The sequence below is a fragment of the Diadema setosum genome, chromosome 1 (genome assembly GCF_964275005.1).
Source record: "Diadema setosum chromosome 1, eeDiaSeto1, whole genome shotgun sequence".
Classification (NCBI taxonomy): Eukaryota; Metazoa; Echinodermata; class Echinoidea; order Diadematoida; family Diadematidae; genus Diadema; species Diadema setosum.
Window position 1 is genome coordinate 26,984,200 of NC_092685.1, and position 12,987 is coordinate 26,997,186.

The following is a 12,987-nucleotide window of genomic DNA, read 5'->3' on the forward strand; positions in this document are numbered from 1 at the left end:
AAACTTTGAATTCCTCTTAGAATTGTGATCTTTCATAACATCTGCAGGTTTCTCGTCTTACCAAAAGATAAAATAAAATAAATGAATAATAAATCATCAAAAAAACCGTTAAAAACCTGAAGCCCCATCTCAACCGAAACTATGCCATCCCTTTTAAAGTGTCTCTGGTATAACTGGATTTCGCAGAGGCATAAAATCGTAGCCTATAAAAGGAATAAAAGAGGGCACTATCACGATGTGGACATCTTCGCATATTTCATGCAACATGCTAGGGACAACAATTAAACACGCCATTTATTTCTTGTTTGTTTTTTGTTTTGTTTTGTTTTTTGCTTCATTATATATAACACAGCTTCATACAATTTGGTTCCGCGGAATTAAAAACAAGCAAAATTCATCTTACAAGGCCAAGAGCGAAAAAGGCGAGTGATTCAAAGGACTGGTCACCTAATACTTCTGCTACTGCCACTGCACAAACTGTAGTCGCCCGTATTTTGTTGTAGACTATACTAACTACAATCATGTAGTACAGTACTGCTACTGTAGTATGTGATTATGTACTAGTAGTTGTCATCTGCAAGTCCACTGTCAATATAAACGCGCGCGAAAAAATGATCGCACTATTATACTCCGTGTTCAAGTTGATTTTGTAATAAAAAGAAAGAAAAAAAAACGGTGCTATAAAATTCCAGTAAAGTCAGAAAAAGGAAACATCAAATTAGTTTTCATTGTTCACATGCTTACAAAAAACAAAAACAAAAAAGTTTCCGCCACAATCACAGAATGGAGTCATGAACGATATATTCGCAAATCTCCTATTACTTTTTTTTTTTTTGGGGGGGGGTTGACAAAGTAAGTAGGGGCCTACAGCCCCCTTGAAATCGTATCTATAAAAAAAAAGAAAAACAAAAAAACAACCAACCAAACAAACAAACAAACAAAAACAGACAAAAACCGGATGATGGTTAGATACGCAACTCCTTTATTCATTATAGTTACAAATGCCGTAGCTATTTGAATAGTATATAGGGCCTAGTCCTTTATAGGATTCATGCGCAAGACAATGCACATCATTGATTATAGGCTATAATGTCACTTCAGTTATAATAAATGAGATTATGTGATATCATCACCTATCCAATTTGCACGATATTATAGTGACCAATATCACAATTTTGTGAAAATGTGTGCAACCTCGGTATTTCCACTGTAACGTTCCTCTTCTTTTTTTTCTTCCGTGCAATTGCAATGAAATTATTTTCACTTCCTCATAATATTATAGACATAGCCGTATATATTAATAGCCACTCAGTATTCTTGAATCCATCTAAAATGCTAATATAGAACAATCGTTACTCTGTAGGTTCTTACACAAACCTAATAGAATAGATTTAGGGATATAAGACATATCTTTCTTATAACCCGTTACTTGTGGTAACTGGTGACCTGCGTATGAAGTCTATGCCAGGTATTTCAAAATTCAGTATGGACGGGATAACGTGACGTATTACAGTAGTATTATTTCACCGGAATTTTGTCGTTCCTCAAACAAACTATACTTGCTTGTAATTTTTGTTATATAGGCCTATATTATGTTGTTCCTTACACAAATAGATTGATAGCATAACCTTCTTAGGGAATGGATTGTAGGAGCTACATTATCAAGGAGAAACATTAAATAGACATAGGTTTACAACAAAGACAAACGTTCTGTATAATGTATTGAACCTGCGGTACAGTGGTATGATGGGCATCAGACCAGTCCGTAAGGCAATAAGATTCCACTTTGCGCACCAGCAGACATGTAATTAGATGTGGGGCATACATGTTATTGTGACTACTACTATGGGAGCCTTCCAACAAGCATGTTGGTTTGTAAAATCACCTAGATAATTGCCCGGATATTATTGTGATAAGATGATTATTATGTGAAGTGGTGCTTTGCCAGCACATCCACTTGACAGTATATGTCTGTATATTTGGCTAAGTTGATAGACAATTTTCTTATAAATGCAAACTATTATGAAATGTATATACTTCCCTAAGTGTCCTATATGCCTACCATTCTGGTCATCTGCTCTGGGCAAGTTCATGACATTGTTTGAACATGAATTCCATAATTATTGTCATACGTCGGGCAATCCTGTACGTACTTATTATGTCGCTTTGAAAACGAGTGAAAGAAAGGTTTTTGTATATACCATGCACTTCATGCTGTATCTACTAATACTAGTAATAGGTTTTGTACCCGCATAATATCCTGTTTGGCGCCATCTGTAGGCCATAAATATTATGACGTACGTGTATTCTACGTGTATTCTACGTGTGGAGTGAATGCATCAGCATGCAAGATTAGCAGAATACGTTAGTGAAAGTTTAGGAAAATCGGACAATCCATTGAAAAGTTTGATGCAACCATCGCTGGATAAAAGACGAAGTTACAGTTCGTGACACTGCGTATGAGAAACGATACAGAGCAATTAAATTCCACAAAAATTTCATTAAAAAAAGTAGGGACTACATTCACTCGACTTGTTGCTGGCATAATTAAGGATTATTATTATTCCCCTGCTTTCTGAAGGAGGTAAGTCTAGTGCTCTTTCACTAGAAAGTGAAAATGTGTTGAATTTTCTTTATGTTTTCTATATTATATCGTTTCCATCGTCACAAAGTGTTGCTTATAGTCTTCTCAAGCAGCGATGGCAGCACAAGAAACTTTGAAAATTCATAGCGGAATGTCCGAACTTCTTTAGACTGTCACTGATGTGCTCTATTGTATAATATAATATAATATCATATCATATCATATCATATCATATCATATCATATCATATCATATCATATCATATCATATCATATCATATATTATACATGATATGATATAATATAATATGATATAATATGATATGATATAATGTAATATAACAAAATATGATATAATATTATATTATATCATATCGTATTATATATATAAAGTTAATGTGTACTATTATCAATAGTAACCACATTCAAGTGTATACATGTATTTCTAAATGAATCTCACTTGGATCTCGAGACGAAAAGAGAAACTTTTGGGTAGATCACTACACTACAAAATGCGAAACTTGTGAGTCATGCCTCATTGCCTCATTCTTATTTTTATAATAAAACTCGTGGTTGCAGAGAAGAAAGGGAAAACCTCTACCTCACCAATGGGTGCATAATTATATAGCAAATTGTCAAATGAATAACTTGTGTGCGTTCGTCTTTTGAATAATCCGAAGATACTTCTCGCCCATCTGACACCACGGACCGGATAATGGAATTCTCGTTGCCCAAACGAATGAAATCATGTACGTAATAGGCCTATCACTTTTTCTAAAGCAAATATGAAAAAGCATAATTTTTTTACATGTCATATCATGGGGATTGATCGATATCTGATTACAGTAACCATACAATGGCCAAAGTTCTATGTTTTTTGTCCCTCCCGTCAAGTCTGTTTACAACAAACTATTTTATTAAACATTGATTATTTAAATTTAGACATTGAGAAAGGCACCTCGTACCGCTCCTGCTTGGCTAATTCACTTGCACCAGCACTCACCACACTCAACTAACTGTATCTAAACAGTATTTTGTTGTTGTTAGTAGTCGCAATGTAATGCCAGAATATCTGACAATCTGCATGGCTTGTTCTTTTTTTTCTTTTGTTTTGTTTTCGATAAGTACACATGATAGGTTGCTTTTTTTTCTCTCCGTCTTTCAATCAAAGGCTGTCGTATCTTCAAGCTATATGCTAATAAAGTCCTCTGCATTCACATTCCCAATACGTAATGTACCACAATTCAGTCAGATCATTTTTGTCTCATTCATATATCCCGAGTAGTTCCCAATCGGCTGTGTGTTCTTTTCTTCACTAACAAGTCTATTAACGAGCCCATTGTACCCGCTGATGTTTGGGGTGTACGAGTACACGCTGCATGCCTTAATCTTGCGTTGAAAAAAAAAAAAGAAAGAAAGAAGAAGAATGACTGTATATATTATATATATGATTATATTCAATGCAGAAAATTCCGAACGGATTTAAATGAATTGAATTGTAATGAATTAAACATTTTTAAACAATTACCTTTTATGTCGAGCAGCTCAGCATATAGGCCTATGCGTATCATATTACATAAAACATGCGTTAGTCATGACACTGACTAATGGACAAACAATCTTTAAAGATCAGGAAAAAAAAGGGTGCACATAGGCCTCACAGAAGGAGAGAAGGGCTTGAGAGAAATCATATTTAGAAGAGAAAATGAAGAGAAAGTTGTCTGTTTGTTTCTGTTTTTGTTTTTGTTTTTGCTTTTGTTTTTGCTTTGTTTTGTTTTGTTTGTTGTTGTTGTTGTTGGTTTTGGTTTTTTTTTTTGCTTTGCATTTAACACAATATTGATCCTTCATTGCAGTTTGTTTTAAAGTCTCTTGAACTTTTATTATCAAATTGAAGCACAATGTCGGCCAGTGCTATCAACCCCCGCATCGCCGCCACCTCCTCTTCCTCGTATTATAATATTATGCATATTTCACTCGTTCACTACTCAAAGTGGCCCCTCAATTACTGTCGGGAATGTAACCTCCGCCAACAAATTAGAAATAAACAAAATGAATAACATGAACTTGAAGTTAAAGGCATAATTCACCATTTGCAGATGAAACAAAAACTCAGCATTAGTACTTTAAAATAGTTCTAAAATGTGAGTTAGGGATAGAAACAACCACTGTATAAATTTGAATCGGTAAAATCGATTGTTAAACATACAAAATGTGAAAATGGTTATACTAAAAATTCTTCCAGACTAAACCGTCTACAGTTACAGTTTATTGAGAAATATGCCGATATCTCCTTACATTTTAGGCTTTATCGCAAAAATTTTATACGATAGGATATTTCTTGTGGTACAACAGACACAATCCCATGTCATAAGTTTATCTTGACAATTTTTTAGATCACTGTTCCCAAAGGTAATCGGGACCTTTGAGACGTTAGTAATCAATTTAAGTATTAGTAAGTAAGTATCAGTAAGCCCAAGTATACAGGTTATAACACATCATCATCATGTAGGCCCTAAATGAATGGAAAAAAAAAATGTAGACACGAATAAACAAATAAATTATGATGTCATAAAGGGCTATTCCGATTTCAAATATGTTGCAAATACATTGCTGCTTGTTGTATCATGGCAATGAATAATACCGGAGTTCCTATTTTCTTCATTTTTTTTTTCTGGGAAGCGATCTAGGAAGTTTCAAGGGAAGTTTTCTGCTATTAGCTTTTGTAATGATGTACATTGATCAGTCACCCGAGGAATATGAACGAGCTCCCTCAACGCACAGAGACTTCGCTGCTATGACGCACGTACTATGACCTGAAAGAGGGGGCAGAACGTCTTGATCTTCGATTGTCTTCGCTGTTCAGTACGCTATACGTGTGTGTATGTGTGCGAGTTGTGTTACGGTGCTGCTACGTGCATTACATTGTACACTCTGTAACAGCTAGTGTATTACTCTGTGCCATGTGTTGTGGAATGTAGCTAGCTCGCTTGTAAACGAACGTGAAGAAGTCCCTGAACACAAATCTTAGGAATGGCGAGCACAGATTCTTCAAACCACCGAGTTAGCTTTTCTGCTCCATCGAACGGAGAAGAAGCCTCCCAAAAGAATGTCATCTCAGACGAGAGGGCGAGGAGAAAACAGCAAAATGTCACATGTAAATACGACCGCAAAGTGATGAGAGTTCGCCTGGATATAGAGGAATGGATGGACGAGAAACTGCGAGAGCTGTACGAATGCGAGGCAAGTATTTCCCGTCCCGGGACGCCACTGGCTGGGCCAGCCAGGGACATGGACCCTGTTGCGCCTGCCGCCGTGCTCGTTGCAGACACTAAATGCAGTGTTCATTATTCATAGATAATAGATGGCTAGGCATGGCATGGGGTGTCGTGCAACGAGTCTAATGCTCCTTTCTACTTGCGTTTAATATGTGCAGAACTTGATTTGGATTGCCCTTGATTTAAACTTAAACAGCAACAACAGTCAATTCAACACTCATGCTCATTAACAGAACAGATTAAATTTATATCCCCTGCCTTCATTCACCTCCTGGTTATAGGCACCTAATAATCAGGTTGTCGTGTTGAACAAGGGCCAGCAGGGCGGGGTGAGATTATATGGTGCACTACAAAATTTGTAAATTCCATCATGCCTAGATCTAACCGTTTGTATAGTAAGGGTACTAGATCTCGCGCAGGGACCTAATGATCGCGCATAGCGTAACTGCGTATAGCAAGCGATATTACGCGTAGGACTAAGCGCAAAATTTGCCGATACGCCCATGGAATAAACATACCTGACTTACCGCTCAACATGAGAAGGAAGCAGGTAAGAAATTTTGATTTCCAACGAATTTTCCACTAAATTTCCAATTTTTTACCTTGTGCAAACCTACCTTCCCTTAAAATCTGTTCTAAGGATGTTGTAGCCTAGACGTGTCGTCTCGCTTGTCTCGTTCGTAGTCGATAGAATTCGTAATTTGTTCGATCGATCGTTTACCACGTGACGTCATCATACACAAGAACAATGTATGCTGCCAGCTACGCTGAAATACTGTTAATAAATGTTGTTTTAAGTCAAATTTTAACACAACGATTATAATATTACAAAGGAATAAATATTTCAGTCTATCGAAGTTGAAGTGTGATTTCAATTTGAATTTGCTTGTGATTTCTTGCGCTAACTTGTGATATATTTGTGACAGGGGAGGGCCATAATATGAAGAAAACAAATTAGATGAGAGTGTGACAAATGGGTGACGAAAATGAGAGGGTGACGAATGGGTAAGCACACACACACACACACACACACACACACACAAAGTATATGTTCATATTTTACTTTTTCCATTTTATATTACGTGTATATTATTGGTTAAAGTGATTAGAAATATTGTAAGAAAACTTTATAAATGAAAATCATTAACGATTATGAAAATATCAATGATAGAAATAATGATAATAAGTGATAAAATGATGATGGTGGTGGAAGTGATAATAATAATAATGAAAATGATAATGATGATGATGATTATGATGATCGATGATGGTGGTGGTGATAATAGTAATAATGATGATAATAATAATAACAATAATAATAATAATAATGATAATAATAATAACACATATAATAATAATAATAATGATAATAATAATAACACATATAATAATAATAATAACAATAATATACACAAGTTAGGTAAAACTGCTGTTGCTTATAACAGGGACAAATTTAATATCAAGTGAAAAAATATTCTACGAAAGCCGGAGCACGTTACAGCCGCAGAGGGGCAGACACTTTCACGCATGAAACTACAGAGGGCAGCTGCGCGATCTTTACATACCCCGAGAAATTGAACGCATAAAAGAAAGTCCGACATACAAACGGCGACAGCGCACTACTCCGTCATCGTATCATCAGGAGATTCTGGGAGGTGATTTTTCTGCTTTTTCGTGATATTCATTGAGAAATTCAGGTACGATTATAGAATAACTTCTATTATAAGAGCATTTCAAATTTACGTGCGCGATATCTAGACCCCTCAACCATACTACTACCGTTTGTACTACTACTACACTGAATGACACCCCCTCATGACACACAGTTCGAGTTCATCCCGGTATAGCTTCATGTACAAGCTGCTTCAAGGGATTACTACATCAAGGTATCAAGGTACTAGTGCTAAACACTTTGGCCCAAATTCACGAAGGTGGTACAAATGAAACCATGGTTTAATTAAACCATGGACAAAAACCGTGGATCACCAAGTATGGCACGGAATGTTTCGTTGCGAAATTGGTCATTTCATCGACAAAATGACCGTTTCGTTAACGAAATTATTATTTCGTGGACGAAATATTCATTTAGTTTCAAAATGTTGTCATTTCGTTTCAAAATAATCATTTCATCGACGAAATGACTGATTTCGTAACGAAATATTCCATGCGACACTTGGCACTCCATGGTTTTTGTCCATGGTTTAAACCATGGTTTCATTTGTGCCACCTTTGTGAATTCAGGCCCATGCCCATAAGTTTATTTGTAGTTATGATATACTAAATTTACCACTGTAGATCTAGTGACTACTACTACAATATACAATTACCAAGACTCAAGGCCAAAATCCTTCATTGCGATAATAAAATGGGAACCAAAAAAGAGTCAACCCACACTAAACAAAAGAGAGTCAAAATTGTGTAGAAATAACAAATTTACTGTTCTAGAATGTCTAGTTATTATCAGACTAGAGATGTTTCTTCTCCGTCTAGACCTATGCAGAGTAGAGAAGATTTGTCTAACACTAGTGCAGTCTACTCCAAGAGGGATATGAATTTATGATATGGAGTCACTTTCGCTTCCCTCTCTAACAACGAACATTAGAGTAATTATTCCTGTTTGCAGCAGGGGCAATTTTACTTATTGATAAATCAGCTACAGAGTGTTTAATAAGAACAAAAGTGGGAGTTACGACCCCACAAGAGCTCAGAGTGGGTAGCAAGTGAGCGAGTACTCTCGCACCAGATTTGGCCTTTTCATCAACAAATGAAAAGGCCCCTGCTGCAAAAAGGCACCCTGTTTACCATGATTACCGAAGTTACGCAGGGCTAACGTAGATGAGTAGATCTTGGTCAAACTAAATTATTTGATCTATTTTTTGAGGGAAGGGAACTGGTCCTTTGCCTCTTTCCCTTAGTTTAAACTTTATAGAGCTTCTATGCTATGTTGTAGTTAATTAAGTGTTGTCAAGCATATGCATACATCACCTGGCTGGCTCTTGTCTTTGCATATATGTTTTTGGAGCTCATACAGGTCTAAAATGTGAGGAGATACAGTTCTAGAGTTGGATCTTCATTATTCCATCATCAAATTTATCATCAAGAGCAGTGCACACCCAAGGATACAATTACCACGATCCAGGAGTCAACAACAACAACAACACTCCTTCCCTACAGTTGTAGCTAGAGCCATGGTTAGGGTATGGAATGCTTTCCCAGCCCAGAATTAGAGTCCCATTAGTTCCAGCAACATAATGATGGGCACTCTCGTAGTGTCAGCCCCCTCGGTCAAAGCCTACCGTCTTTACCTACATGTAGTATTGTGCCTTTCCCTGTGGATGATTCTGAATGCAGGCTTTAATCCTCTCTATTCAGATTAGCTGGATCATGGATACATGGAATGGCATCAAACTAAGACTTGATAAGTTCATACTAGTTCATACATATACTGTACTTCCAAAACTTGTCCAGACCAGTTTCAATAGCTTTATAAACACTGTATGCATCTATTAAGTTTTTTAAAACTATTCCAAGGTTTCCTAATACGCATAAAAAACAAATTTATCTTGTAGTGGTACAGGATTAGAAATATATGTTTTTTTTACCATGTCCTCTATAGTGCGTTCTTTTGTCAGACCCAAGTCAGGCACTTCATTCACTCCCTTCATTTGGCGAGAGGCTGTATGTAGCAGCTAGATCCATACCAGGGGGGTGTTTCATCAACGTTTGTCAGCGCTGACAACTGTCAGCGCTGACAATTTCAGCAAAATCCTTGGTTTTGATTGGCTGAGATGCTCTGGTCACTGACTGTTATACTATGGTGATTCAAGTTGTCAGCGCTGACAAACGTTGATGAAACACCCCCCTGGTAGCGATTTTTACTTGCACCCTTGTATGATAGCACATGCACCCTACTCATGTGTGACACACATTGTATTTGAAGTCCTGCGAGAATTTCACTGTTTGAAGGAAGCAGATTAATACTAAGCAGAAAAGCAGTTCTATCTATTCTGAGTATTCACTACATGTGTGTTCACATCAACAATCATCTGCAGTGTATGCATGCAATTATTGTATTGTATCTAATATTGTACAAATGCATATAATCTACTTGGATGAAAGCTTGAGATACAGCATTTAAGTTTGCAAAGCAATATTCCCCCCCCCCCCCACCATTAAAAAGTGCCCAATATGTACTGTGTCTTCAAAATACAGATTAACATTAGGACTGTGACTCATGACAATGTTTAAAGTAATCACATGCTCATTGATATTATATCTTCATATTGTATGTACAGTTATAGGGGAAACCTGTTCTTTGAAAGTGACATTGCTACTATGATAGTTCTCCCTCATTAGGGTAGATTTCTTATGGTCATAATTCTGTCAAGGTGTTTGTTACATAAGTGCTTGCCCGATGGCCCAGGGCAAGTGAAAATCAAGGTCAGGTTAGTGTTTAAGAGCGAGATAAAATGCTCGACCAAATTAGGCAAGCAAAACATTTTGAAGCCACCTTTAGCTTTTACTTTTCCCCCCTACAAACCCATGAAGTCAGTGGTACAGAAGCCCGAAGACAGTGACTGTTTTGTAATGTCCAACAATCACACTATGTGAAGAGGCCCTAATGCAATGCAACACCAACACTGATCAAACCAAGTTTGTCGCTCCACTGTGTTAAAGTGTTCAAATCAGTGTGACCTGTTCATTCAAATGATTGTGTTTTATTGAGCCCTTGACGTAGAAGTGGTGTTCTCTATAATTTTCTCATATTCTTACTTTCTTTTTGGGCAAGTAAAATTCATGTTCAGCAAGTATTGTGCAGCATTTGGAAATCTGCTTCCCCGACCAGGCAAGTGGTTATAAAAAGGTAGGCTAGCATCCAGTACATTCCTTTTTTCTGTGCAGCAAGGCATGATTTCTTAAGTGAGAGTGAAGAAAAAATGTGTACTGAGCATTAGAAATAGCATTAAACAAATATGGTGTAAGTCGAGGAAAGATGGAAAGAGAACTCCTTTTCAGACAGCCCCCCCCCCCCCATTATATTATACAAGTTAACCCTGTCCTGACACTAACTATAACCCTAACCTCAAAGCTATTGGGTTTTAACTACACTATAATAATCTATTTCGGGGGGGGGGGGGGGGAAGGTTTATATTTTGTTTTCATTTTGGGTGGCTTCCCAAAAGGAACTCGCTCTCTCTCAAAAGAAGAAATGAAAAAAAGAAAGAAAAAAGAGAGTGGAGAAAGCAAGTTATACATGGGCAGAATTTACCTCTTATCTCTTATAAGGTCTTGCCATTCACTTCATTTCGACTATGACATCAGAGGAGTCGCACATAAATCTATTGCTATATTTCTCTCTCCCTCTGACAGTCTCTTCTATATATGTCTGTCTGTCTCTCTTTCTAGCACTCCTCTATCAAGAGAGGCAATGCATACATTTTAGGCAAGAAAAAATATAAACATAATATGGATGGAGTTGCCATCCTTGATAGTAACGTTACATGCACTTGACTTCACTTAAAATGTGCTGGCACTGCTTGGTGTGGCAGTGGCCCTGAATAGAGAGTGTGGGATCTGACACCCAATCTTTTGTCCTCGACTGATGAGCAATCCACCTGGATTCTGTGCACTTCTCCGCATTATACAAATGCATGATGCGTGGATCTGGGCAGGCCGCATTGAAGGGCTGGAGAGTTCATGAGTGTTGGGCTTGAATCGTACAGTAACTGTAGAGCTACATTTGTAGCAAGCTCCGTACAGTTGCTCAAGATCACGAGGTTCTCCTGTGAAATGTTGATTAGTATTTCAAACAATTGATTTCTTGGTCTTGCATGGAGGTGATAAGCTGAAATACCTTGTTACCCTGTCAGCGATCTTTGTCTTTAAAATTTTCTCTTCATATTGCTGTTTTCGTAGTGAATAGTGTGGATTGGCAAAAAAAAGTCTTTAAATCTGGAAGATTTAAATCTGGAAGAAAAGTGTCTGAGGTTGCTTTTAAAATTTGGAAATGGTATATTACCCACGTCCAGGCTCATAGTGAGTCTTCATCACACTGATGTTATGGGTAATTGAGTTTGTTGTATTTGCTGCCTATGTTAGCAGCCTCCATCTGCTAATACCATCATACCTACTGTACTAAATAATTCAGCGTACAGACAAGGAATGAGCTTTGATGGTGTTTCAGAGTAATTTAGCAAAGGTTTAGTGTGGCTGCGAGCTAATGATAAAATCTATATTATCTCTGTGGCTTTGAAAAGTGTGAAAAGTCTTTGGAAGTTGTCACATGTACAATTGATGTATGCACGCACACTCACACACACACACATTTTTCAGGGTGTCCCATTTATGTCAAAACGTGTAGCCCATGCCAAATTTTGATCTGGAGAGGACATTTATCAATGGAGCTTGGACTGTTCTTTGTTCATCATGACTACAATTGTATGTATGTTCAACAAAGAAGTTTACAAACTCTTATTCCACTGACCAATTCCTTAATGATCAGAATGAAACAGCAGCAACAAATTGATGAGAGTTTGAATGAAAATGATCACCAATATTTTGACCATTTGGATGTTGGTATTGATTCAGTATGGCATTCATCCTGATGATCCAAAGATAGAGTCTCGAAATTACTGTTGTCTCCTACACAGTGAAGTCATCTCCCCATGATGTTCCTTGTGCTGGCATAGCAATCTTTTGCTGTTCTTATTATTAGATTCCATTGGAGATACATGTATAGCTGATATTTTGAGAAAATCAATATTGTACTTGTTTTTATTCAAGGCTGTCTAACGAAAAATTGTATAAAAAAATCAAGTACTGCATGAAAATGCCATTATAGCTCAAAGTGTAAAAGTGAAGATGAATTTTTGCAGTGTGTAGGTGTAGAGTGTTCCAGTAGATATGTTTTCAGCGTGCAGACATGGTCGTATGAGAGTGCATCTCACTTGCATGTTACATGTCATTTTTATGGAGTATGTTTCTGAAGGCTGCTTGGCATCTGCCTTGCAGATGGACAGCATGGCTGATGAAATGGAAGTCTTCCATGGGGCCCCTTCTCCTTCGTTACCTTGATGGCTCGTTGGTAGTCCTCTAGGAATGTACTCTCAGTGTTTGATTAGAGGCCTAG

The 12,987-nt window shown here is 37.2% G+C and overlaps 1 protein-coding gene across 1 annotated transcript in view; it reads left to right on the top strand.

Annotated features, from left to right (window-relative positions):
- Positions 1 to 5,570: 5,570 nt before the first annotated feature.
- Positions 5,571 to 12,987, top strand: part of LOC140229142 (protein phosphatase 1 regulatory subunit 14B-like) — a 41,017-nt gene continuing 33,600 nt past the window's right edge. Inside the window, exon 1 of the mRNA XM_072309411.1 lies at positions 5,571 to 5,827. Coding sequence (XP_072165512.1) covers positions 5,614 to 5,827 — 214 coding nt within the window. The 5' untranslated portion in view covers positions 5,571 to 5,613. The remainder of the gene's footprint in view (positions 5,828 to 12,987) is intronic.